This window comes from Saimiri boliviensis, chromosome 13, assembly GCF_048565385.1.
Source record: "Saimiri boliviensis isolate mSaiBol1 chromosome 13, mSaiBol1.pri, whole genome shotgun sequence".
Classification (NCBI taxonomy): Eukaryota; Metazoa; Chordata; class Mammalia; order Primates; family Cebidae; genus Saimiri; species Saimiri boliviensis.
In genome coordinates this window covers 56561075-56588114 of record NC_133461.1, presented here as the reverse complement: position 1 = coordinate 56588114, position 27040 = coordinate 56561075, and the positions used below count along the sequence as shown (strand labels likewise).

The following is a 27040-nucleotide window of genomic DNA, read 5'->3' as shown; positions in this document are numbered from 1 at the left end:
GGCGCCAGGCTGGAGTGTAGTGGTGCGATCTCGGCTCACTGCAACCTCCACCTCCTGGGTTCAAGCAATTCTCCTGCCTCAGCCTCCCGAGTAGCTGGGACCACAGGCACGTGCCACCATGCCCGGCTAACTTTTGTATTTTTTTTTTTAGCAGAGATGGGATTTCACCATGATCTTGATCTCTTTACCTTATGATCTACCCACCTCGGCCTCCCAAAGTGCTGGGATTACAGGCATGAGACACTGCACCCAGCCAATCGAATTTTTAAATAATATTTAATATAAAAAGAAGCCTTCAGAAAACAATATCTGTAAAATTTACATATATAACAGCTTTCATGGAGAAATATTCTCATAGTTCAGCAGTTACTCAAACTCAATGTACATGGATGTATATGCAAAGTTTTTTGGATACTTAGCTATTTTTCATCCCTTTCTCTTCAAAATACTTTGGTTCTCCTAAAAGACATCCAAACTGTTTCTTTCACACTTCCTACTAAATTCTAAGTAGACATTATTGATGAAATCACCAAAAAGTAAATAGAAGAAAAAGTAAGGGCTTGAATGATCTAAGTCAAAATGTAGTTACATGAAGTCTGCCATTAACCTCCACAAAAAAATTACTTACATCTGCTTAAAAAGTTGTCAATATTTTTGTTTTTTCTTAAGGCAGGAAAATCCAAATCATATACCAAAGCATCCAATCCATCCTAAAGAAACAAACAAACTATGGTTAATTTTTTGGATCACAATATGAACAGTTTCCTTTTTTATGAAAGAGTAAAATATATGCTTTAATATTTAATTTCCCCTATACATCCTGTGGACATTTGACACTCCTCACAAGATTATATGAGTAGTGAGAGAAAAGTTGTTTTCATTTTATATATAGTTCTTTTTACCTTCTAAGTCTGCCAGATCCAGGGGCAAGAAAATTACCATATTGGATGCAAGTGATTTCAATCCATGTACTTTTTCCCTCATAAGGACATGAAATTTTATTTTTGCATTACTTCTCCTTACTATGGCATTTATCTTTATTTCACAGACATCAAAAACCTACATTTGTTATTACAAATATTTTACAAGGTAACAGCTAAATAATAATAAAATGTGAGATCTAATATAAAATAAATACTGTATAATCACAAATACAAGCTATGTACATTTTTTTTTTTTTTTTTGAGACAGAGTTTCACACTGTGGCCAGGACTAGAGTGCAATGGCACAATCTCAGCTCACTACAACCTCCACCTCCTGGGTTCAAACGATTCTCCTGACTCAGCCTCCTATCTAGAATTACAGGTACACATCACCATACCCGGCTAATTTTTTGTATTTTTAGTAAAGATGGGTTTCACTATGTTGGCCAGACTGGTCTTGAACTCCTGACCTCTTGATCCACCCGCCTCAGCCTCCCACAGTGCTGGGATTACAGGCATAAGCTGCCTTACCCGGCTAGCTATATACATTTTTAACTATAAAAATGTATTGGGTTTTCATGGGTCTTCTTTCTTTGAGGCACTTTCTAGGGCAACCTAGTAGTAAAGGACACACATGAGCTTTTGAATTTTTTCTGCTTTTTCTTTTTTTAAAGACAGGGTCTTGCTCTGTTGGCCAGGCTGGAGTGCAGTGGCTCAATGTTGGCTCAATGCAACCTCCACCTCCTGGGCTCAAGCCATCCTCCTGCCTCAGCCTCCTCAGTAGTTAGGACTACAGGCACACACTACCACGCCTGGCTAATTTTAATATTTTATGTAGAGACAGGATTTCACTATATTGCCCAGGTTGGTCTTGAACTCCAGACCTCAGGCAATTGCTCCTGCCTTAGAGACCCAAAGTGCTGGGATTACAGGTGTGAGCCACCATGTCTGGCCAACCTTTTGCTTTTAAGTGGATATTTAAATATTATCTAAGCAAGTGCATGGCAGTGTGAAGGTATACCAAGCAGTGTTGAAGTGGGAAAGCATCTATTCAGACTATATCCTGCCACGTGGCAGAAACAGGGGGAACATTCAGATTATCCTAAGCAATCCTCATTACAAAGTGTCACCCTTTGGTAAATGTTGTTTGTATAACTGAATAACACTATGGAAAAGAATGTTCTTTTTTTCTTTTTTTTCCGTGATGCTTAACAATGAAATCAGTTCCAGATGGGTCAAAACATTCAGAAAATAGTATCCTGTTGGGAGGACAAGTCACATAACCTTTCTGTGCCTCAGTTTTCTTTTTTATAAAATGAGGATGATTACAACACATAGCAGATTTGTGAGAATTAAATGAGTTAATATGTGAATTGTCTGGACCTTAATAGTCTCACTTCTTTCTCTTTTCTTTATTTCCGTTAGTGACATTTGAAAGCTCTACATGTTAGTCTCCCTATTGACAGGAATGAACTACACAGAAAATAGACATTTTAGTCATGTGGTTATAAAACCTTAACCTAGGTCACGATGTTAAACCCTTCCCCAATGCGGCAATCCAAAGTATTTTTGTTGTTGCCGTTACACATGGGCATCTAAGTTTTGTGTGACCAAGTATTTGATCATGTGTTTGTTAACAAAAAATGAACTGCCTCCACTAATTACATATTGTCACTAAGTGTTTGGACCTGGTACCATACACTTTAATTCTACAATACCAAGGGATAGTCTATTACTTTTCAGCATCACCCATAAGCAAAATCTGTGTGCCTTTATCAGGGAAATGAAGTTGGCAAGAAGGTATTCTTCTACTATAATTTAAAGCATATACCAACAGAGGTTTCTAAAGGGAGTTAAGATGCTGGGGTGGGAGAGAGGGATGCAGGCTTCCACTTTAATGTGGTGGAAGAGCTGCACAATGCAAGTATGTGTATATCCAACTATAAATGGGGCAGGAATCTTAGCTTTTATTCAACACTTTGAAGTTCCATAAAATAATGAAGCATAAGACTTCCACATTTCCTAAAAGTCCAAATGCTAGTACCAGGACTCAGAATGCTAACTAACATTCATCCAAGCACAAAAACAATTCATGAGGAATGATAATCAAAGGATATTTTTCCACTGGTCCTTTACTTAATTTTATGATTTAGGCATAAGCAAAACTACCCTCTACTTTCACAACATGTCAACCATATAGCTTAATCATCAATTTAAAAATGTAGAAGAGGCCCAGCGCAGTGGCTAACTCCTGTAATCTCAGCACTTAGGGAGGCTGAGGCCGACTGATTGCTTGAGGCTAGGAGTTAGAGACCAGTCAGGCCAAAATGGTGAAACCCCGACTCGACTAAAAATACAAAAATCAGTCGGGCGTGGTGGTGGGCACCTGCAATCCCAACTACTTGGGAGGCTAAGACAGGACAATTGCTTGAAACCTGGAGATGGAGGTTGCAGGGAGCCAAAATTGTGCCTCCAGTCTGGGTGAAAGAGCAAGACTCCATCTCAATAAAAAATAAATAAATAAAAGAATGTGGAGGAAAGAATACATAACAGAGGGGCCAATCAATGTCAAAAATTTACAATAATTAAATTATTTGCTACTAATAATTGAACAAGCTTAGTAGACCATTTGTAGCAGTTATATTTTAAAAGAAGCTAGTTACATAAGAGAAGTATTTTCACATATATGCACAAAGGCAGGCAAAATCAATTAAAAGTATAACATTTTACAATTATCTCTAAAGTAAAAACACTTCACATTTCCTGAGAAGCACTGATATAGCAGGGGGCGGTCAGGGGAAGTGGGGGTACAGGAGGTAGAGGCCCAGTTGTGTTATCCCACAACAGAGTTCAAGCAAAAGCAGAAGCAAAAAAAAATTATTCAACACTACTGCAAACTTTAGTTTTCTGGTTAGTTCTCAATTAACAAAAATGAGTCACGTGTAAAACATGATTCAGGATTAAATCCATTAAAAATAACACATTATAAGGTATGAGAATGTAATGGCACTAAGAAAGGACAATTACGCTATTACAGGACACATTCATTTTTAGCTAAATTTTCAAAATCTAAATGGTTATTATTTTAAATCTAATAAACATATTTTTGGAGAAACACCACCCCACCCTCAAAATCCACTGAAACAATGGCAGCAAAACTGGGGCTTTTGAAAACCAACTATTTCTAAAATGGGTTGACCACTGGTACTAAAGAGTGCTGCCAAACTTTGGTAACGGAGGATATACCATTTAAAGAAAATGTTTTTGGTATATGTAGTAGAATGTTGTTTTAACTAAGTCCCTTGGGCCAGATGTAGTAGCTCACGACTGTAACCCCATCACTTTGGAAGATCAAAACAGGAGGATCGCTTGAAGCCAAGAGTTCAAGACCAGCCTAGACAGCACAGCAAGACCCTATCTTCACAAAAATACAAGTAAAAAAACAGCTGGGCATGGTGCTGCATGATTGCAGTCCCAGCTACCTGAGAGGCTGAAGCAGGAAGACTGCTTGAGCCCAGGAGCTCCAGGCTACAGTAATCTGTAATTATGCCACTGCACTCCAACCCAGGTGACAGAGTAGGACTCGATCTCTAAAAATCAATCAGTCTATCAATCAATCTCTCTTCACTTGATAAAGAAATAATTCAACAAAATTAAACACAGATACAAAAATGAAAACTGAATTTCCACTTTAACAACCTGATACTAAATACAATTAAAATCTGTTTAACTGGTGTGACATTACTATATCCATGTCAATGCTGACCAGGACATTTGTAGTCAAAAAATAAGTAAATAATGGTCCAAATTATCTAGTACAACAAACAATGGCTCTTCCCAATCAGTCTTCAATCATACCTTTCCAGCCTGTTTCTCTATATGTACACAGCTGGGCTTACACCACAGTGTGCTATCAACCGTTACCCATATCAGCTAGGCTCACTCTACTCTACTGTGCCTTTGTACCTGCTTTATTCTCCAACTGGAATGTGAACATTCTTACATTAAGACTGCCTCAACAGCAAACCACTATGGCATGTGTATACTTATGCAACAATCCTGCAAGATCTGTACATGTAACCCAGAACTTAAAATAAATTTTAAAAAAAGACTGCCTCAAACGTCCCTTGCTTTTGTGCTGCCTTCCCAATGCCCTGAGGCAATGTTAAGGGACATCCTTTGTGCTGTTATAGAAATTATGTATTTAGCTGTTATACTGTAATTTTTTTTTTTAAATAGAGACAGGGTTTCACCTTGTGGGCCAGGCTGGTCTCAAACTGCTGACATCAGGTGATCCACCTGCCTCAGCCTCCCAAAGTGCTGGTATTACAGACATGTGCCCCCACGCCCGGCCTGTAGTTTTTTATTTATAAATCTGTCTCTTCTGCAGGAAAGCAGAAAAAAATAAATACTTCCTGTCTCTGAGAGCTCAGAGGTTAGTAGATAGAAAAAGTAAATAGAGGATATCAAGCATTATAAATAGGTACTACATAGAGAAAGGACTGTTAGAGCCTTCACAGAGAAGATGAAATTTGAGCTGAACCTTGAAGAAAAGAATTCTGAAGGAAAAAGACAGAAGAGGGACAACGCAATCTAAAGATAAAAAGGATAATTCAGAGAATGAGAGTAGAACGTTCTGGACTGGGAAAGGTGAGAAGAAGATGAAGAAGGAGTCAAAACTGTGACGATGAGGTAGAGAATGTTAAAGGTATAGCATATGAGAAGAATAATTTATCTTCAGATATCCATTTGGAACCATAGAAACTTCTGCAGGGGAGAGTGGCATGACTGGTTTTTATTTTAGAAGTCTGACAATGATAAAGACAATGAATTAAAAGCAGAAGAGACAGGTGGAGATGAAAGCAATTAGGAAGATACTGTGGTAATACAAGCATAAAAGAATAAAAGACTAAAGACTGAACTTAAACTGGGGAAACAGGAATGGGGCATTAGAAGCAAAAGAATTTGATTAATAACTGAAAGACGAACAGGAAGGGTTGAAAATGATTGTACGATCTTCAATTGATGTGAGTACATAGTGACTTCATTAAACAAGGCAGAGAATATAATTTGGATAGAGGATAAATTGTTTAGACACACTAAATCTGAGGTCCTCTGGGATATCATTTCATGGATAACTAGATGGCAGCTGAATATAAGTTGGGTTTAACAGAGATATTGGGACTATAATATAGATTTGGGAGTCATTAGAGCATACTTAAATCCATGAGAATATGTGCAATTACCCAATAAGCATAAACAGGGAGAGTGGAGAAAGACTCAAGAATAGAACCCTGGGAAATACTGACATTTAAGAGGTACATGGAGCAAAAATGGTGGAGGAGGACACAGAGAAGAGAAAGACAGAAAGAATAGTAAAGTTTTATGATGTATGTGTGTGTGTGTGTGTGTATTTTTAGTAGAGATGGGGTTTCACTATGTTGACAAGGCTGGACTAAAACTTTATGAGTAGCTGGCACTCATAAAGTTAGCTACAAGGAAGCTAACCACAAAACCTACTGATATACCTGAGGTAAAAGATGGGGGAGTAGAGAGGACTAATGGACACAACACATACAACAGACCATCTAGGATGAGAGGAAAAGCCGGGTGAGACTCTTTGGGAAATCAGATGATTCAAAAGCAGCCATATACACAGGGGAATTTAAAAAGCCGTGTGGAACCCAGGCAAAAAAATTCATGCAAAGAAAAATCCTGAGAAGAGCCTAATAAGCTCTCATCTCAGGCTTATCCTGAAACTCAGAACAAACCTAGCTAAGTGGTAAAAGCCCCAGCAGAGGGCAAATCTGCAGACTGAGAGGTGGTTCTCTTTTTGTTTTCCTAGGCTTTTTTGGTGTGTATTGGAGCATGTGACATTCAAGGAAATCTCCGTCCAAACATTAGCTGAATACATGCTAAAGGAACCAAAACTTCAGTAATCACCCACAGTAAAGAATAGTCTTTGCAAAAACAATTTGGAAAAGTCTCAAAACAAATGAACTGCAGCCATTTGTACTACAGCCATCAGCAATAAAAAACAAACCAGCCGGGCATGGTGGCTCATGCCTGTAGTCCCAGCTCTTTGGGAGGCCAAGGTGGGCAGATCGTTTGAGCCCAGGAGTTCAAGACCAGTCTGACCAACACGGCGAAACCCCAGCTCTACTAAAAATACAAAAATTAGGCTGGGCGCGGTGGCTCACGCCTGTAATCCCAGCACTCTGGGAGGCCGAGGCGGGTGGATCACGAGGTCAAGAGATCGAGACCATCCTGGTCAACATGGTGAAACCCTGTCTCTACTAAAAATACAAAAATTAGCTGGGCATGGTGGCGCGTGCCTGTAATCCCAGCTACTCGGGAGGCTGAGGCAGGAGAATTGCCTGAACCCAGGAGGTGGAGGCTGCGGTGAGCCAAGATCGCACCATTGCACTCCAGCCTGAGTAACAAGAGCAAAACTCCGTCTCAAAAAAAAAAAAATTAGCCAGGCCTGGTGGTGAGCACCAGTGGTCCCAACCACTTGAGGGACCAAAGTGTGAGAACAGTTTGAACCGGAGACGTAGAAGCTGCAGTGAGCTGAAATGGCGCCACTGCACTCCAGCCTGGGCAACAGAGCAAGCCTCTATCTCAAAACACACGTGCACAAGCGCATGCGCACGCAGGCAGAGAGAGAGAGAACGCAAGCACAAACCTAGTGTGATAGGAGTTATTAAGAAATTATTTTAGGCAGATACAGAGGGAAAAAGGGGGTCCTTGGAAGACTTTTGGCAACTCTTACCTAGCATGAAAGCCCTGGCTCTTAGACCCAGGCTGGCAACCTTTAATATGCAAATACCAGCTGTTAGAAACTGGGTCCACCCAACATGGAGATTCCCACCATTGTCCTCTTGCCCTTGCCTGACATATGCTTGGCAGCATGGCCACCGGCACATATCCCCACCTGTGTGGAGCATCAGGACCCCCTGTGTTCACTTATTAAAAGGCTAGGGTAGGAGGGCCAGTTTCCCCCCCCCCCCCACCCCTCTGACTATGTGAATAACATGCCTGGTCAGATCAATCCCCTGAGCCCTATGCAAATCAGACACTATGCAAATCCAGCCATCCAGTATAGCTAGCTGATATTACCTGAGCCAGGATTCCCTCTCTCAGCTTTGGAGTCCCCTCCCTTTGTCTCCGTACAGGGGTGCTTCTTTCCTCCCCCTTCTTTTTTGCCTGTTAAACTCCCTGCTTCTTAAAAGTACTCCATGTATGTCTGTTGTTTTTTCTAATTTGAATCCAGTTGAAGAACCTGGTGGTTCCGCCACTCATCAAAGCTGTATCATTTCAGTGCATGGTCTGGGAATCTGAGGCACAGCCTTCGTCTTAGTGGTAAGTATGGGAGCAAGCTTAAAATCTGTTCTATCATTCTGAGGTGCTCTTCACCTCTATATTAAAATAAATCAAATAAATCAATGGGCATCTGTCAGCCTAGTACATACACTTAGTGTTGGCTGCCGTACTCAAGTCACGGATGTAAGACTTGCTGGGGAGAAAGTGGAGAAGCCCCCATTACCTATGGGTATTGAAAATGTTTGCCACATTTGAACTAGCTTCTTTTCACAAGGAACCTTGCCATCACTCAAGACTACGAAAAGTTCTAAGGCAACTGAGACTTTCTGGCCAAGGCAAAACCTGGTGTGATTCAAAGCCCTCTGGATGGGACATAGGTCCAGGAAGGAGACTTAAAAGAATGCCCATTCTGGATGTTGGCAGATGTTAGAGTGAATCCCAAGTTTCTCTTCAAAGAATCAGTATGTGGGTATGTTCAGCTCTCCTATTAATTCCCTATTTTAACGTTTAACTTCCTTGTAATTCCAGTAAACAAACTTCTCCACAGGTTCTAATCAGTAGTTCACATCTGTTCCCCCTGGCCCCTGGCTCCATCCTGACTCATCCTGGTCACCTCTCCAGTCACCTGCTCTGGTCACCTTCTTTGACCTAGGTCATCCCTGGCTACCTGTTCTGACCCATCCATAACCATCCTTCTCACCAAAACATCCACCCTGCCACTCCAACTTGAACCCCTGCTCTCTTTAAAATAGCCAATCAGGATCAGTCTAGCTTTTGTGGTCTAACCCTAGCCAAAAGGAGAACTACACAGCAGTAGGGATGACCCCCATCAGGCATAAGTACCCCTTCCCGCCTTGTCCAAGCGTAGGGCCACCGGTGCTCCATCTGTGTGCATACCCTTCTACAGAAGTAAACTGCCTTGCTGAGAGGATTTATCTTCATGTGCTATTTGTTTTGTGGCATCGAAATTTTACTTATAATGCAGAGAACCTCAAATGTCCTGTTGCAAAACTTCTTCCTTCTCTGTTCACAGCCTCTCTTTCTCTGCATGAAATGTGCAAGGAATTTTACAGTCTAAGAACAGAGTTTTCCCTTTTTCCCCCACGGTGAGGTTACTTGCTACCACTTCTCTGGTGAGCACATAGCATTTCTAAGCCAAGAGCATCACTTTGTGGAAGTAAATCAGGCTCTAGGCCTCTTCTGGGATTGGGAAGTTTCTGCCTTTATCAGTTAGGAGTATATAAAGCACCGATTTTGTCTTCTATTAAGATAGTACTTAATTAGTAAAGGAATTTTAAGTCTGGAAGTTAACTGGAACCATTCTTCTTTAGGTAAATGCTTTAGCATGGACTATAAAAGCAGGATATCAAGTTCAATCTAGCACGTCCCCTCCCTTAAAGGGTCCTTGCCCAATTATGTGATTTTTCTTGAAATCCATTTTTTGGAAGGCACACAGGGCCACGCAAGTCTAGGAGGTCAAAGGGAAATAAAACGCAGAGGATGGATTGCTTAGGGACAGTGTGACTAAGGCCCAAAAGTCAGTTCATCTGGTGTCATGGCTTAGAGCAGGTGTCCCCAAACTTTTTACACAGGGGGCCAGTTCACTGTCCCTCAGACCATTGGAGGGCCACCACATACTGTGCTCCTCTCACTGACCACCAATGAAAGAGGTACCCCTTCCTGAATGCGGCGGGGGGCCGGATACATGGCCTCAGGTGGCTGCATGCGGCCCGCGGGCCATAGTTTGGGGACGCCTGGCTTAGACGGTCATGCCTGCAGTCATGGGTGGCACATTTAAGCAGATGCTAGGAATCCAGGAATGGCAGGGAGAAAATAATTGGGGGAACATCCTCTACCGTTTTCATCTCCATCCTGAATCACATACCATAAAGAAGGAGACTAAAAGAATGCTTTTATTCTCCCTTCTCTTTCTAGACGCGTAACAGATTATTTTCAAAGGCACTTCCCTGGAGTGTATTTTAAAGCACTGGGACTCCTTCAATCCTACAACTTTGAAGAAAAAGCAGTATTCTACAAGGGCATGGCCTTCCTATCCTCTTGGGGACAGGCAAACCTGGCCTGTGGCAGGGAGCCTTAATTTTAATATTATTCAACAGTTAGAACTTTACTGCAAACAAGACAGCAAGTGGACTGAGGTCCTCTATGTATAGGCTTTCTTTGCTCTGCAATACAACCCAGACTTTTACAAGTTCTGTATGATACAATCAGCCTAGTTCTTTTAGCAGCCATGGCAGGCAAGCCCCTAGGGAGTAGTTCCCCAGAGCTAAAGCAGGCTCCAGAGGAGCAATCTAAGACAGCTACTAAATGTCCCAACCCTTCCGGTTCCCCTCCAATCGTACTATCGTTCCACCATCTCTAGTATGTCCTACTCTCCCTCTTCACTCTTATCCCTGATGGGGATGGTGCCACAAGGGTTCGAGTTCCCTTCTCACTGCAGGACCTTAAGCAAATAAAGGGAAATTTAGGTCAATTTTCTGACGACCCTGATAGGTATACAGAAATCTTCAGAAATTTAACTCAGGTGTTTGATCTCACATGGAGGGATGTTATGTTGCTACTAAGTCAAACCCTCACTGCAGCTGAAAAGCAGGCAGTTCTGCAAGCAGCAGAAAAATACAGAGATGAACAACATGTCTCCTATAGCAGACCAAGGAAAAAAAGGAGAAAAGGAAGGTGAGAAAGAGGTGGAAACTTCATTCCCACAAGGAAGGGATGCAGTTCTGGAAATAACCCTAATTGGGATCCCAATAACTCAAGAGATGAATGGAAAAGGAAACACTTTTTAAGGTGTGTATTAGAAGGCCTATGGAAGACCACGGTAAACCTCTCAATTACTCTAAACTGTCCATGATAGACTAATAACCAGGTAAGAATCTCACAGCTTTTATGGAAAGAGTAAGAGGGGCACTAACAAAGCACACCTCCCTATCCCCCAGTTCAGTCGAGGGACAGCTCATCCTGAAGGACAAGTTTATTACACAGGCAGCTCCCGAAATTAAAAGAAAGCCACAGAAGTGAGCAACAGAACCAGACAGCACCCTAGAAAACCTCCTGAGAATAGCTACTTTGGTCTTTTACAATAAGGATGGGGAGGAAGCCCAAGAAAAGGAGAGGAAGTACAAGAGAAAAACTGAGGCTCTAGAAGCAGCGTTACAAGCTTGTAAAATTCAGAATCCCTAAGGTGCATCCACTAGCTGTTATCAATGTGGTCAGTCAGGGCATTTTAAGAAGGAATGCCCAGGGCCCAGCACAGTGGCTCACGCCTATAATCCCAACACTTTGGAAGGCCAAGGCAGGTGGATCACAAGGCATTCAAGATCAGCCTGACCAATATAGTAAAACTTCATCTCTACTAAAAAAAAAAAAAAAAAAAAAAAAAATGTCAGCCGGGTGTGACGGTGGGCACCTGTAAACCCAGCTACTTGGGAGGCTGAGGCAGGAGAATCACTTGAACCTGAGAGGCAGAGGCTGCAGTGAGCTGAGATCACACCACTGCACTCTAGCCTCCGTGATAGTGGAAGACTCCATCTTTAAAAAAGAAAAAAGAAGATATGCTCAGGAAGCAAGATGAAGCCACCTCAACCCTGTCCAGGCTGCGATGGAGACCAATGGAGACAGACCTGCCTCCAGTGGCAGAGGTCACTGGGTCCAATCCAGCAGGACTGATGGGTCTCGGAGCTCAAACCCCTGGCTCCAGCAACTCAGACTGCCATTATAGCACAGGAGCCCCAGGTGATTCTGGAAATGAAGGAAGAAAAGTAGACCTCCTTCTGGACACTAGAGCCAGTCTCTCTCTCTTCTCTAATCCAGGCCTCCCCCCTTCCCAAAGCACAACCATAAGGGGCATCTCAGGAAAAACTCTAATTTGATAATTTTCTCAACCCGTTATCTGCAGGTGGGGGAGTGACTTACTATTCACACATGCCATTCTAATCATGCCCGAAAGTCCCAATTAGGTAAAGATATTCTAGCTCACATAGGGCTAGCATTCTTATAACCCCAGGACAAACTCTGTCTCCCCATGATGGAAGCTAAAAATCCAGAAGTATGGACAACTCAAGGAAAAATAGGTGGAGCTGTAACCATCAGGCCAGTTCAAATCTATTTTAAAAGATCCCATCTCCTTTCCTAACCAGAGGCAGTATAGTATCCCCTAAGCCAAAGGCTAGGAAAGGGCTAGCATCCACTATTGATAACCTAAAGATGCAGGGCCTCCTCAAACCTTCTAACAGCCCCTGCAACACCCCAATATTAGGAGTACAGAAACCGAGTGGGAAATGGAGACTAGTTCAGGACCTCCATTTCATAAATGAAGCTGTAGTTCCAATCCATCCAGTGGTGCCTAATCCCTATACTCTGTTAACTCAAATACCTGAGGGAACTAAATGGTTTACAGTCCTAGATTTAAAGGACGCCTTTTTCTGCATACAGTTACATCCTGATTTTAAATACCTGTTTGCCTTTGAAGATCCCACTGACCAGACCACCTAGTTAACACGGACGGTGTTGCTTCAGGGATTTCGAGATAGTCCTCGTCTGTTTGGACGTGCACTGTCACAAGACCTCTCTAAGTTCTCTATTCTCAAGTTAGGGTCCGCAGTACGTGGATGATATTCTGCTCTGTGCCCCAAATGAGGAAGCTTCTCAGGAAGGCACTGAAGCTCTTAACTTCTTACCTAGCAGAGGACATAAGGTTTCAAAACCCAAGGCTCAGCTCTGCAAAACCTGGGTAAAGTCCCTAGGCCTATCTCCTCTTTCCCCCTCCCCAAAACCCTCAAGAAACCAAGAGGATTTGGGAGCATTACAAGATTCTGTAGGCTATGGACACCTGGGTATGGTGAAACAGCCCATCTGTTATATAACCTCATAAAAGAAACTCAGGGAGCTGAAACTCATCCTTTAACCTGGGAACCTGAAACCCTGAAAGGCCTTTAACCAGCTAAAGCAAGCCTTCCTCAAGGTACCAGCTCTCAGCCTTCCTGCAGGGAAGGGCTTCAATCTGTATATATCAGAAAGAAAGAGAGAATAGCCCTGGGAGTTTTAACATAGGACCAGCTCAACAGCCAGTGGGTTATCTAAGTAAGGAACTTGATTTGGTGGCTTAACGGTGGCCACCATGCCTCAAAGTCATTGCCTTGGTGGCTCTGCTGGTCCCAGAAGCCACCAAATTAACCCTGGGGAATAATTTAACTGTTTACGCCCCATATAACATGGCAGGACTACTGTACTCTAGAGGAAGCTTTTGGCTAACAGATATCCAACTCCTTAAATACCAGGCCCTACTGTTAAAGGGTTCCAACATCGAATTAAAGACTTGTTCTAGCGCCTAAATCCAGCCACCTTCCTCCCTGAGGAAACTGGGGAACCTGAGCATAACTATGAACAAGTCATAGTACAGACCTATGCAACCAGGGAGGATCTCAGGGAAATTCCCCTAGAGAATCCAGACTGGATTCTCTTCACAGATGGGAACTCTTTTGTAGAATAAGCGCTCGACAAGGCAGGATATGCAGTAGTCACTCTAAATGATGTCACTGAAAGTGTGTCTCTCCTTCCAGGCACCAGCACTGAATTAGCTGAGCTAACAGTTCTTAAAAGAGCAATTGAATAAAACAAAGGAAAGGTAGCTAATATTTACGCTGACTCCAAGCACGCTTTCCTAGTTCTCCATGCTCATGTGGCCATTTGGAAGGAAAGGCATTTTCTTACCACCAATGGATCGCCTATAAAATATCATCAAGAAATTAACAAGTTAGTATCCTCAGTTTTCCTTCCACGAGAAATCACAGTAATACATTGCGGGGGACATCAAAAGAGAACAGATGAGGGAGCAGAAGGAAACGATTAGCTAATCAGGCAGCTAAGTCAGCAGCAAGGAAGCCTCAAGATATCAACATACTTCAAAACCCTCTAGTCTGGGAAGGCTCCGTAAGAGAAACTAAACTTCAGTATGCCCCTACAGAAGTAGAACAGGCCACTTCTTGAGGGTATACATTTCAGCCCTCAGGATGGCAACAGTCAGAGGATGGCAAGCTCCACTTGCCAGCCTCTAGCCAATGGAAAGACCTTAAAGTCTTTCACCGAGCTTTTCACTTCAGATAGGATAAGATGTATCAATGTGCCCAGAGATTGTTTTCAGGAGATAACTTACTAAAAACAGTTGAGCAAGTTGTTAATACTTGTGAAGTCTGTCTTAAAAATAATCCCCTGAACAGGCAACACTTCCTCCTCAGACCCAAAGAATAGGAGGTTAACCAGGGGAAGACTGGCAAATAGACTTCGCCCACACGCCAAAGACAAAGGGCATTCAATACTTGCTGGTATGGGTAGACACATTTACTAACTAGGTAGAGGCATTCCCATGCAGTACAGAAAAAACCTGATGTAGTAAAAATGTAAGTTAATCAAATAACTCTCCGCTTTGGTCTACCTAAGTATTCTCAAAGTGATGATGGACCTTTGTTTAAAGCAGCTGTCACAAAAGGGGTCTCAAAAGCACTAGGTATAGAATACCATCTCTGCTGTGTTTGGAGACCCCAATCCTCAGGAAAGGTAGGGGACACTAATAATATTATCAAGAGACATCTCAGAAAATTATCCCAAGAAACTCACCTTCCTTGAGTCACTCAGCTTCCTATGGCCTTATTATGAATAAGAAAAACCCCTTCGAAACTAGATCTTAGCCCTTTTGAGATGCTATAAGGACGAACTTTCCTTACCAATGATTTTCCATTAAATCAAAAACTGCTGAGCTAGACAAGCACATAACTTCTCTGGCTCACTTCCGACAGGAATTAGCACAATTGGCAAAGGCCCCACCTCAGGAAATTGGACCATTTCTCTTTAACCCAGGAGATTTGGTACTGGTAAAGGCTCTCCCTTCTCTCTCTCCCTCCCTAAGCTCAAGCTAGGGAGGGCCTTACACTGTTCTTTTGACCCTCTTGGTAATAAAAGTTAACAGGAATTGAGTCTTAGATATATCATACTCGAATCAAAGCCTCGCAAGCTGAGAGAGGATTCCCTGACCCAAAGGAACAACCTGAATATCAATGCAAAGAAATAGGAGACCTTAAGCTGACAATCACAAAAGATAAGTAACAGGAAGGAATCAAACCCCAAATGGTGCTGCAAACTGAATCATGCATGGACATACATTTAAGGGTCCTTCAGAGGACCCTTAAATCGACCCCAGGAGAAGCCCTAGCTGCTGTTCCCCATTCAACATCCCTTTTCAGCAGGAAGTAGCCAGAAAAGAGTTGTCGCCCAAAACCCCCTAACAGCAGTTAGGGTGATAGCTCCACAGGGGAAAATGTGGTAAGAGTTATTAAAAATTTATTTTAGGCAGATGGCAGAGGAAAAAAGGGGGTCCTTGGAAGATTCTTCATAGGTCTTGTCTAGCATGACCCCACTGGTGAATTCTAACAAACAGCTATTTATTTTTGTTTGTCTCTTCCTTTTTTTGAGGCAGCGTCTCACTGTTTGTTTTCCTTTTTTTTTTTTTTTTTTTTTTTTTTTTGAGATTGGGTCTCACTCTTGCCCAGGGTAAAGTATAGGGGCACAATCTCAGTCATTGAAACCTCTGCTTCCTGGGCTTCAAGTTATACTCCAGCCTCAGCTTCCAGAGTAGCTTCAACTATAGTTGTGAGCGACCATGCCTGGTTAATTTTTTTTTTTTTTTTTTAGAGATGGGGTTTTACCAGGCTGGTCTCAAACACCTGAGCTCAAAGTTATCTGTTCGCTATGGGGTCCCAAAGTGCAGGGATTACAGATTGTGTGTCACCATGCCCAGCCTCTACCAAACATTTAAAGAAGAATTAACACTAATCCTTTTCAAACTCTTCCAAAAAACTGAAGAGAAGGAAATATTTCCTAACTCATTCCATGACTCCAGTACTGTCCTGATAGTAAAACTAAAAATATTACCCAAAAGTTATGTATCATAGTTCATGAAACATATGAATATAGACATAAAAATGCCCAATAAAGTAATAACAAGCAGAATATAGCACATATGAAAAGAAGTATACACCAGGATCAAATGGCATTTATACCAGGAATATGGTTGATTTAACATACAAAAATATTTTAATGTAATGTACCATATTAATAAAAGACAAAACCACATCACCTCATTAGATACAGATAAAATATTCAACAAAATTCAACACCCTCTCATAATAAAGAAACCATCAATAACCCGGGAATGGAAAGAAACTTCCTCAGTGTGGTGAAGGCCACGTATGAAAAGCCCACAGCTAACATCATTCTCAATGATGGAAGACTGAAAGATTTTTCTCCTGAGATCAGGACCAAGACAAAGCTGTCACTTTTTGTCACTTTTATTCAACTCATTATTGGAAGTTTTTGCCAGAGCAATTAGGTAAGAAAAAGAAATAAAAGGCATCCAAATTGGAAAGAAAAAAGTAAAATGATCTGTTCACAGGTGACATGTATATGTAGAAAACTAAAAATTACATACACACCAAAACAAAACAAAACAAAAAACATCTGTCAGAGCCCATAACCAAATTCAGCAAAGATACAGGTTAGAGTCAATACTCAAAAATCAGTTTTGTTTCTATACACTAACAATGAATAACCCAAATAGAAACTTAAGAGCAGTTCCACTTATAAAAGCATCAAAAAGAATAATACTGAAGAATAAATTTAACTGAGGCTAAAGACATGTACACTGAAAACCATAAAACATTGCTGAAAGAAATTAGAGAAGACATAAATGAAAAGACATCCTGTGTTCATGGACTGGAAAAATATTGTTTTAAATGGCAATATTACTCAAAGTAATCTACAGATTAAATGTAATTGCTATCAAAATCCCAATGCTGTTTTTTGCAGAAATAGAAAACCTCATCCTAAAATTCAAATGTAATCTTAAGAGATCACAAATAACGGCCGGGCGCGGTGGCTCACGCCTGTAATCCCAGCACTTTGGGAGGCCGAGGCGGGTGGATCACGAGGTCGAGAGATCGAGACCATCCTGGTCAACATGGTGAAACCCCGTCTCTACTAAAAATACAAAAAAAAATTAGCTGGGCATGGTGGTGCGTGCCTGTAATCCCAGCTACTCAGGAGGCTGAGACAGGAGAACTGCCTGAACCCAGGAGGCGGAGGTTGCGGTGAGCCGAGATCGTGCCATTGCACTCCAGCCTGGGTAACAAGAGCAAAACTCCATCTCAAAAAAAAAAAAAAAAAAAAAAAAAAAAAGAGAGATCACAAATAGCCAAAACAATATTGAAAAAGAACAAAGAGGACTCAAATTCACTGACTTCAAAAAATCACTACAAAGTTACAATAACCAAAATGGTGTACTGCTGTTATAAGAACAAACATATACAGTTAGTGTTCAAACAACATAAGTTTCAACTGTGAGGGTCCACTTATACCTCCTTCCACCTCTGCTACCCATGAAATAGCAAGACCAACTCCTCCTCTTCCTTCTACTTAGCCTACCTAACATGAAGATGGTTATGCATTTCCACTTAATAAATAGTAAATATATTTTCTCTTCCTATGATTTTAGTAGTATTTTCTTTTCTCTGGCTAATTTTATATAAGAATATAGTATACATATATATATTTATGTATAACATACAAAATATGTATTGTTAATCAACTATGCTATCAGTAAGGCTTTCAGTCAATGGTAGGCTATTAGCAGTTAAGTTTTGGGGAAATAAAAAAAGTTATACGTGTATTTCAAATATATGGGGAGAGGGTAGTGGTCAGTGTCCCTTATCTCATGTTGTTCAAGGGTCAATTGTACAGACAAACAGGAAAAAAAAAAAAAGAACACAAACACATATACATAGGGTCAATTAATTTCAACACATGAGACATAACCATTCAATAATAGTCTTTTTAGCACACGGTCCTGGAAAAACTGCATATCCACATGCCAGAGAATCAAGCTGGAGCCCCTACGATATACCATATATCAAAATTAACTCAAATTGGATCAAAGACCAAAACATAAAAGCTAGAACTATAAAATGTTTAGAAGAAAACATAGGGGAAGCTTCATGACAGTGAATTTGACCATGATCTCTTGTAGATCATACCAAGAACACCGGCAACAAAAGAAAAAACTAAACCTCATCAAAATTAAAAATTTTTGTGCACCAAAGAACACTATTAACAGACTGAAAAGGCAATCCACAGAATGGGAGAAAATATTTTCAATAATATATCTGATAAGAGATTATTACCCAAAATATGTAGGGCACTCCTACAATTCAAAACAAATAATTCAATTTAAATATGGGCAAAAACTTGAATAAAAAATGTCTCCAAAGACAGAAATGGCCAATAAGCACATGAAAAGATGCTCAACATCATAAATCATTAGGGAAATACAAATCAAAACCACAATGAAACATCACTTCACACCCATTAAGATAGCTATTAATTAAAAAATCAGAAAACAAGTGTTGGAGAAGAGGTAGTAAAACTGTAACCCTTGACATTGCTGGTAGGAACGTACAACAGTGTAGCTGCTTTGAAAAATAGTGTATCGGTTTCTCAAAAAATTAAATGTAAAATTACCACATGAGCAGTAATTCCACTTCTGAGTACATACCCAAAGGAAACGAAAGCAAGGATTTGAACAGTTATTTGTACACCACTGTTCACAGGGGCATTTATTCAAAATAGCCCAAGGTAGAAACAACGCAATTGTACATCAACAGATGAATGGCTAAACGGTGGTATGTACAAGCACTGTAATATTATTTAGCCTTAAAAAAGGAAATGCTGACACATACTACAACATAAATGAAACTTGAAAACATTAAGCTAAATAAGCCAAACACAAAAGGAAAAATATTGTATGATTACACTTATACACGGTACCTAGAAATGGCAAATTTATAGAAACAGAATGTAGAATAGAGGTTACCACAGGCTGGAGAGACAGGGAATAAAGAGTTATTGTTTAATGGATATAGAGTTTGTTTAAGACAGATAAAACAGGTACTAGTGATAACACAAAATTGTGAATGTACTTTAACACCACCAAATTGTACACAGGAAAAGTTAAAATGGAGGCAGATGCAGTGGCATGCACCTGTAATCCCAGCTACTCAGGAAAATGAAGTGAGAGGATCACCTAAGCCCAGGAATTTGAGAGCAACTTAGACAACCCCATTTCAAAAAAAAAAAAAAAAAGCAAATTTCATGTTACATATATTTTACTGCCAATTTTTTAAGGGCAATATTAATTTTAAGTAGAATGCTTCATCAGAGGAGAAGGTACACATACCAGCTTATGGTAGGTAGAAAAATTAATGGAAAATAAAGAAATGAGAAAAATGGCCAAATAAATGAGAAAGATTAGAAGTTTGCATGATTTAAAACTTAAACTTGATGAAACATTTTTATAGAAGATAAATAACAAGATTCCAAAAGATATAAGGGAAAACAGGCTTAAGATACCAAGTTAAGACGTTAACTTTGTAAAGTAAGAGGATACTTCTACAGAAACGGCATTGTCTCCTATTCTAAGCTAGAATATTTAGTAGTTATGTGATCTTTAGCAAGTTATTCAACCCATCACTACCTCAACATAATCATCTGTAAACAAGATAGTATTAGTAACAACCACACAGGACTGTTTTTTTTTTCTTTTTTAACGATATATCTGAATGAGTCATAAAAACATATTAATGGATAATTTCAAAGAGGATTTCCTTCCTACTGTCTTAAAGGTTTACAGGGATGGGTGAACACAATCAAAGTTTTCTCCTGGCATGAATAACTGAAGTTCAGATGGTTCAGACTCTGGAGAAAGAGAGCTTGTCATTTCTCAAATGACTCTTTTAAGTATCTAATTTGTTACTATGGGGAAAAATAAATATATGTCATACATTCTGTAGTTAGTAGTAGTAGGAAAATAATTTTTTTTTTTGGGAGATGGAGTCTCACTCTGTTGCCCAGGCTGGAGTGCAGTAAGTAATCTCAGCTCACTGTAACCTCCACCTCACAGGTTCAAGCAATTCTCCTGCCTCAGCCTCCTGAGTAGCTGGGAATACAGGCATGTGCCATCACACCCGGCTAATTTTTGTATTTTCAGTAGAGATGGTGTTTCACCATGTTGACCAGGATGGTCTTGAATTCCTGACCTCAAGTGATGGGCCCGCCTCGGCCTCCCAAAGTGCTGTGATTACAGGCGTGAGCCACCGTGCCGGCCTGAAAATAATTTTTTTTTTAATTAGCTAATTGTCAATTTTCTTAAAATTCTTATACAAATTCTCATACCACCAGACTTTGATCATGGAAAAAAAATGAAGAGAATCATTTATTTTCCATGGAACCATAAAAAAAGATTTAACATTTGCAACACTGGATGGCCAGAAGGCAAACAAGAAAAATAGAAAGAATGGGGCTAAAAGGGACTTAAATAAATGATGGCTAAAAATTCCCCAATTGTGGCAAAAGACATAAACCTGCAGGCTGAAGGAGCTGACCAAATATCAAAACAGGACACACCCAAAGAAATCTAAGTCAGTTTTTTAAAATGTCAAACCAGAATTCCATATACACTGAAAAAAAAAAGAAATCAAGACATTCTCGGATGATGAAAAACTAAGAGATTTGTCACAAGCACAAACTCTAAAATAATGGTTAAGGGAAATTTTCTAAATAGAAGATGATGAAAGAAATAAACCTGGTATATCATAAAAGAACTAAATGTAAAAATAGGGGAAAAGATGATACATTTTTCTTCCCTTGAAAGTTAAAGCAAAAATTATAATGTTGCTTGTTTCTCAATGCATGTAAGGAGATATTAAACCCAAATATATTACAAACAAGGGTAAAGTGTCATAAAAGAGCAAAGATTTCTATCTTTCAGTTGAACTAGTAAAATATCAACACCAATATAATGTGATGTTTTCTATGCCTAATTTAATACCTAGAGTAACCAATTTAAAAAGCTATACAAAGACATATACACGCAAAAACACTCTATACAGGTAAGTCAAAGGGAATTACAATAAATGTTCAAGTGGCCTAGGAAGGCAAAACACAGATACAACAGACAGGAAGGTGAAAACAGAAAACAAAGAATAAAACAGCAGATTTAAATCCTAAAATAACAATAGTTACATTAAATATAAATGGTCTAGACAAGAATTCAAATTAAGAAAGATTTGTAGACCTAGATACATAAACATGACCCATCCAAAGGCAAGAAATTCATTTAAAATGCAACAATACAGGTAGGTTGGAAGTAAAAGAATGGGAAATGATTTACCATGCAAATATTAATCAAAAGAAAGCTGGTGTGGCTACATTAATGACAAACAAGGAAGACTTCAGAGAAAAGAAAATAGCCAGGGCACAGAATGGAAAATTACATGATCACAAAAGAGTCAATCCACCAAGAAGGCACAACAATTTTAAACATGTATGCTCTCAGAACAGCAAAACTGCAAAATAAGTGAAGCAAAACCTTACAGAAATCAAAAGAGAAACATACAAATCTACAACTTTAGGTGGCAACTTGAATACTTCTCTCTCAACAATTCAGAGAATTGGGCAGAAAATCATCAAGAAACTCAACACGATCAACAAGATCTAATTGACATTTATATAACATTCCACCCAAAAATAGCAGAATACACATCCTTTACAAGTGCTCATGGAACACTTACCAAGACAGACCACCATATTGTGTGCCATAATTCAAACCGCAGCAAATTAAAAAGAATTAAAATCATAACAAAATGTGTTCTTTGACCAAAATGTATAAACTACAATAAGAAAAAGACAGTAGGAAAATCTCCGAACACTTGAGAACTGAACAACAGATTCCTAAATAATTCCTGGGTCAAAGAGAAAGCCTCAAAGGACATAAAAATATACATTGAACTAAATGAAAATGAAAATACAACACCAGAATTTATGGATTGCAGCTAAATCAGTGCTAAAAGAAGTTTCCTATTAGCCTCCGCTTCCTTTTAGTACTGATTTGGCTGCAATTTGGGAGACTGAAGCAGGAGGATCACTTGAGCTCAAGACTTCAAAGGCCCATCTGGACAACACAGAAAGACCTCGTCTCTACAAAAAATTTAAAAATTAGCTGGGTATCGAGGTGCACGCCTGTCGTCCTGGCTACATGTAAGCGGCTGAGGCAGAAGGATAGCCTGAGCCCGGAAGGTCAAGGCTGCAGTGAGCTATGATCATATCACTGCACTCCAGTCTGGGTGACAGAGTGAGATCCTGTCTTAAAATACTCTTTTTTAAGAAAAGAAAACGAATAATAATTTTCAATTAATAATCTAAATTCCTTTCTCAAGAAATTAGAAAGGGATCATCTGAACAAATTTGCTATGGCCTGAAAGTGTTCCCCAAAATTCATTTATTGGAAACTTAATTGCCAGTGCAACAGTGTTGACAGGTGGGGCCTTAGGGGATCTGAGGGCACAGACCTCAGAAATACACTAATGACATGATGAACAGGTTTGATGAGGGAGTTTGGCCCCTTTTTGCCCTTCTGCCTTCTACCATGTGAGGACACACTGTCCCCCTCCCTTCTGGAGGATGCAGCTTTCAAGTACCTTCTTGGAATCAGAGACTAGACACTCATCAGAGAACCAAACCTGCTGGTGCCGTGATCTTGGTCTTCTGTGTCTCCGGAACTATGAGAAAACAGATTTCTGTTCTTTATAAATTATGCAGTCTTGATTTTGTTATAGCAGCAGAAATAAACCAGGGCAAGAAAATTTTTAAAATATTTCCCTTATTTTATTATAAATAACATATTTTATTAAAACTTCTTTTTTTGAGGCACAGTCTCACTCTGTAACCCAGACTGGAATGCAGTGGCGCAATCTCAGCTCACTGCAACTTCTACCTCCCTGGTTTCAAGCAATTTGCCTGCCTCAGCTTCCCGAGTAACTGGGATTATAGGCGCACACCACCAGGCCTGGCTAATTTTTTGTATTTTTAGTAGAAACTGGGTTTCACTATGTTGGCCAGACTGGTCTCAAACTCCTGATCTCAGGCAATCCATCTGCCTTGACTTCCCAAAGTGCTGGGATTACAGGCATGAGCCACCGCTCCTGGCCTAAAACCATTTTTTTTTTTTTTTTGGAGACAGAGTCTTGCTCTGTCACCCAGGCTGGACTGCAGTGGCACAATCTCAGCTCACTGTAACCTCTGCCTCCTGGGTTCAAGCAGTTCTCCTGTCTCAGCCTCCCAAGAAGCTGGGACTATCGGCACACACCACCACACCCGGTTAATTTTTGTATTTTTGGTAGAGACAGGGTTTCACCATACTGACCAGGCTTGTCTTGAACTCTTGACCACGTGATCCACCTGCCTCGACCTCCCAAAGTGCTGGGATTACAGGCATGAGCCACAGAGCCCGGCCCCAAAACCTTTTTTAATTGGGAAGAATGGCATTATCTTATGTTTTTACAAATCTCTTTAGTGTCTAACTTAATAGAAGACAATTGGACTCTCATATCTACGTTTGCATTCAATCTATGGCAATACATTGTCTTGGTTTGAATCGTGAAAATCTAACTTCACACAGATATGTACAGATGCTCCTAGACTTATGACGGGTGGGGGTTACTTCCTAATAAACCACTTATACACTGAAAATATCACAGGCTGAAAATGCATTTAATACATCTAATCTGCTAACATCATAGCTTAGAGTAGCCTACCCTAAACGTGCTCAGAACACTTATATCAGCCTACAGTTGTGCAAAACATCTAACACAAAGCCTATTTTATAAGAAAGTGTCTAATGTCTCATGTAATTTATGGAATACTGTACTGAAAGTGAAAGTGAAAGGTTGTATGGGTAATCAAAGTACAGTTTCTACTGAACTTTTACACATACCATCGTAAAGTGGAAATATAGCTTTTACATATACGTACATATAGCTTTTACACATACCATTGTAAAGTGGAAAAATCAAAAAGTAAACCAGTGTTAAGTCTGAAATTGTCTGTAGTTGGAAAACGGAAGAGTATCTTAACAGCCTTTGCAGAAAACTGGAAATTCTTTGCTACTACATCAAACTTGACAAGTGTTTCTTAAAGATTAGTGTCATTGTGGAATCTGAAATCGTATCAGTGGTTTCAGAACTTTTTATACCAGTTCGCAATAGTAAAATTTATTGGTCTATCTTATACTTTGAATGAATCTTTTATTCGTGGATGATTTTATAACTTCATGCACTGATTGATCACTTAGAAAATACTGGTTCCCTGAATTATGAAGCCAAATGTTGACATATTTTATCACATCTATAACCCCAGCACTTTGTGAGGCCAAGACAGGAGGATCCCTTGAACCTAATAGTTTAAGACCAGCCTGGGCAACGTAGTGGGACCCTGCCTCTATTAAAAAATTTAAAAATTAGGTAAAATTAGCATGCCTGTAGTCTCAGCTATTCAGGAGGCTGAAGTAGGAAAATCACTTGAGCCCATGAGGTTGAGACTATAGTGAATCATAATCACATCACTGCATACAGGAGCCAAATAAAGTGATTCCCTTTATTTTTGAGACCCTGTATCAAAACAAAACAAGACACACACACACACACACACACACACACACACACACACCCCACAACACATTATTGGCTTTTGGTCCTTCATCCAAAATACAAGAGGTATTGAGGTGGGGAGCAGAATATCTGTATCTTCATACAGACCTCCTGTAGTTTTAAAAGGTTATCCCCCAGATAGGTACAGTTTACATTTAAACAAATTATCAATTCTATCCTATTTCCTAACATGATGTCAATCATCTTTGGCTTTGTCACAGAAACAAACAAGCAAAAGATATTTTTCTAGAAATTCAACAACAAAAAATAAATGTTTATTGAAAACTTATAATGTGCCACGCAGGGCTCCAAGAACCAGTGACAGAACAGTCAGTAAGACAATCCCAGCCAACGTGGTGAAACCTCGTCTCTACTAAAAACACAAAAACTTAGCTGGGTGGGATGGTGTGTGCCTGCAGTCCCAGCTACTCGGGAGGCTGAGGCAGGAGGATCACTTGAGGCAGAGGCTGCAGTGAGCCAAGACTGTGCCACTGCACCCCAGCCTGGCGACAGAGTGAGACTCCGTCTCAGAAAAACAAACAAAACAAAAAACAAAAAAAATCAGATCAACCAAACCAAACCAAACAAAAACCAACCAGGTACTGCCTGTAATCCCAGCACTTTAGAAAGCCAAGGTGGGAGGACTGCTTGAGCCCAGAAGTTCAAGACCATCCTGAGTAACATGGTAAGACTTCATCTCTACTAAAATTGAAAAAAATTAGCCAGCTGTGGAGGCACAGGTCTGTAGTCCCAGCTGAGGTAGGAAGATTGCTTCAGCCTGGGAGGTCGAGGCCACAGTAAGGCGTGATCACACCATGGCACTCCAGCCTAGGCGACAGGGCAAGACCTCATCTTAAAAAAAAAGAAAAACAAAAACAAAAACCGGGCACAGTGGCTCAAGCCTGTAATTCCAGCACTTTGGGAGGCTGAGGCAGGCAGATCACAAGGTCAGGAGTACAAGACCAGACTAACCAACACGGTGAAACCCCATCTCTACCAAAAAATATAAAAATTAGCTGGACATGGTGACTCATGCTTCTAATCCCAGCTACTTGGAAAGCTGAGGTAGGAGAATTGCTTAAATCGGGACCATGGAGGTGGAGGTGGCAGTGAGCCAAGGTTGCGCCATTGCACTCCAGCCTGGGTTACAGAGCAAGACTCATCTTAAAAAAACAAACAACAACAACAAAAAAACAGCATTTTGGTTTTGTTTTTGTTTTTTTAGCAAAAAAATGCTCATCCTCTTCATACAGCTTGGTATTTTTTTTTTTTTTTTTGAGACGGAGTTTCGCTCTTGTTACCCAGGCTGGAGTGCAATGGCGCGACCTCGGCTCACCGCAACCTCCGCCTCCTGGGCTCAGGCAATTCTCCTGCCTCAGCCTCCTGAGTAGCTGGGATTACAGGCACGTGCCACCATGCCCAGCTAATTTTTTTGTATTTTTAGTAGAGACGGGGTTTCACCATGTTGACCAGGATGGTCTCGATCTCTCGACCTTGTGATCCACCCGCCTCGGCCTCCCAAAGTGCTGGGATTACAGGCTTGAGCCACCGCGCCCGGCACAGCTTGGTATTTTTTAAAAGAGAAAAGAAGTTATCAAATGGGAGGCAAGACTTTTTCTTCAATTCTCATATGGTGGAGCTGTGATGAATCGTAAAAACCTGTATTTGGTTCTAATGTGGTTGGATCCATAAACAGGTAGTTGGGAATCCTTATTATGTCATCCAAAGACACAGCATCAAGACAACGAAGCACACAGGTATCCCTCCCTTAAAGGACCAAATGTTATCTCAGTTGATGGTCTTAAGATGAAGTTTGGCAAAACATTTTAATGTCAGATAATTTAATAATGGTAAATGAACTCCAATTCCCCCCCCCACCGCTTCATGCAACTGTAATATATCTTGGTATAAGCTGGCTCTTCCCCAGTTCTAAGACTGAAGCACATGATGCAGACCTATGCTCATCAGCATACCATTCTTTTGACTGAGATTGATTCAGATATGGGTACATAATCTAAATTGGTCAGATCAATTAGAGATTCTATTTCCAGGTAAGAAGAAAAGACTTTTCCACTGTACCTGAACAAACAGTCTTGGAAGCTACTGGCACATCTATAACCACAAGTTCTCAGGTAGACAATACCAAAAAAACAGATCTGGAAAACCAGCTGCCAGTCACATCATTTGCAA

At 40.4% G+C, this 27040-nt stretch overlaps 1 protein-coding gene across 4 annotated transcripts in view; it reads right to left on the bottom strand.

Annotated features, from left to right (window-relative positions):
• LOC101051787 (rho-associated protein kinase 1) overlaps positions 1-27040 on the bottom strand; it is a 167831-nt gene that overhangs the window by 121233 nt on the left and 19558 nt on the right. For 2 of the 4 annotated variants that reach the window (XM_003924789.4, XM_010335516.3), the window contains exon 2: positions 629-710. The exons of 1 other annotated variant lie outside the window; for it this stretch is intronic. In XM_003924789.4, the coding sequence (XP_003924838.1) occupies positions 629-710 (82 nt within the window). Of the gene's footprint in view, positions 1-628; positions 712-27040 lie in introns of those variants that run through there. One more of the 4 variants, XM_074383706.1, reaches the window with a different exon arrangement.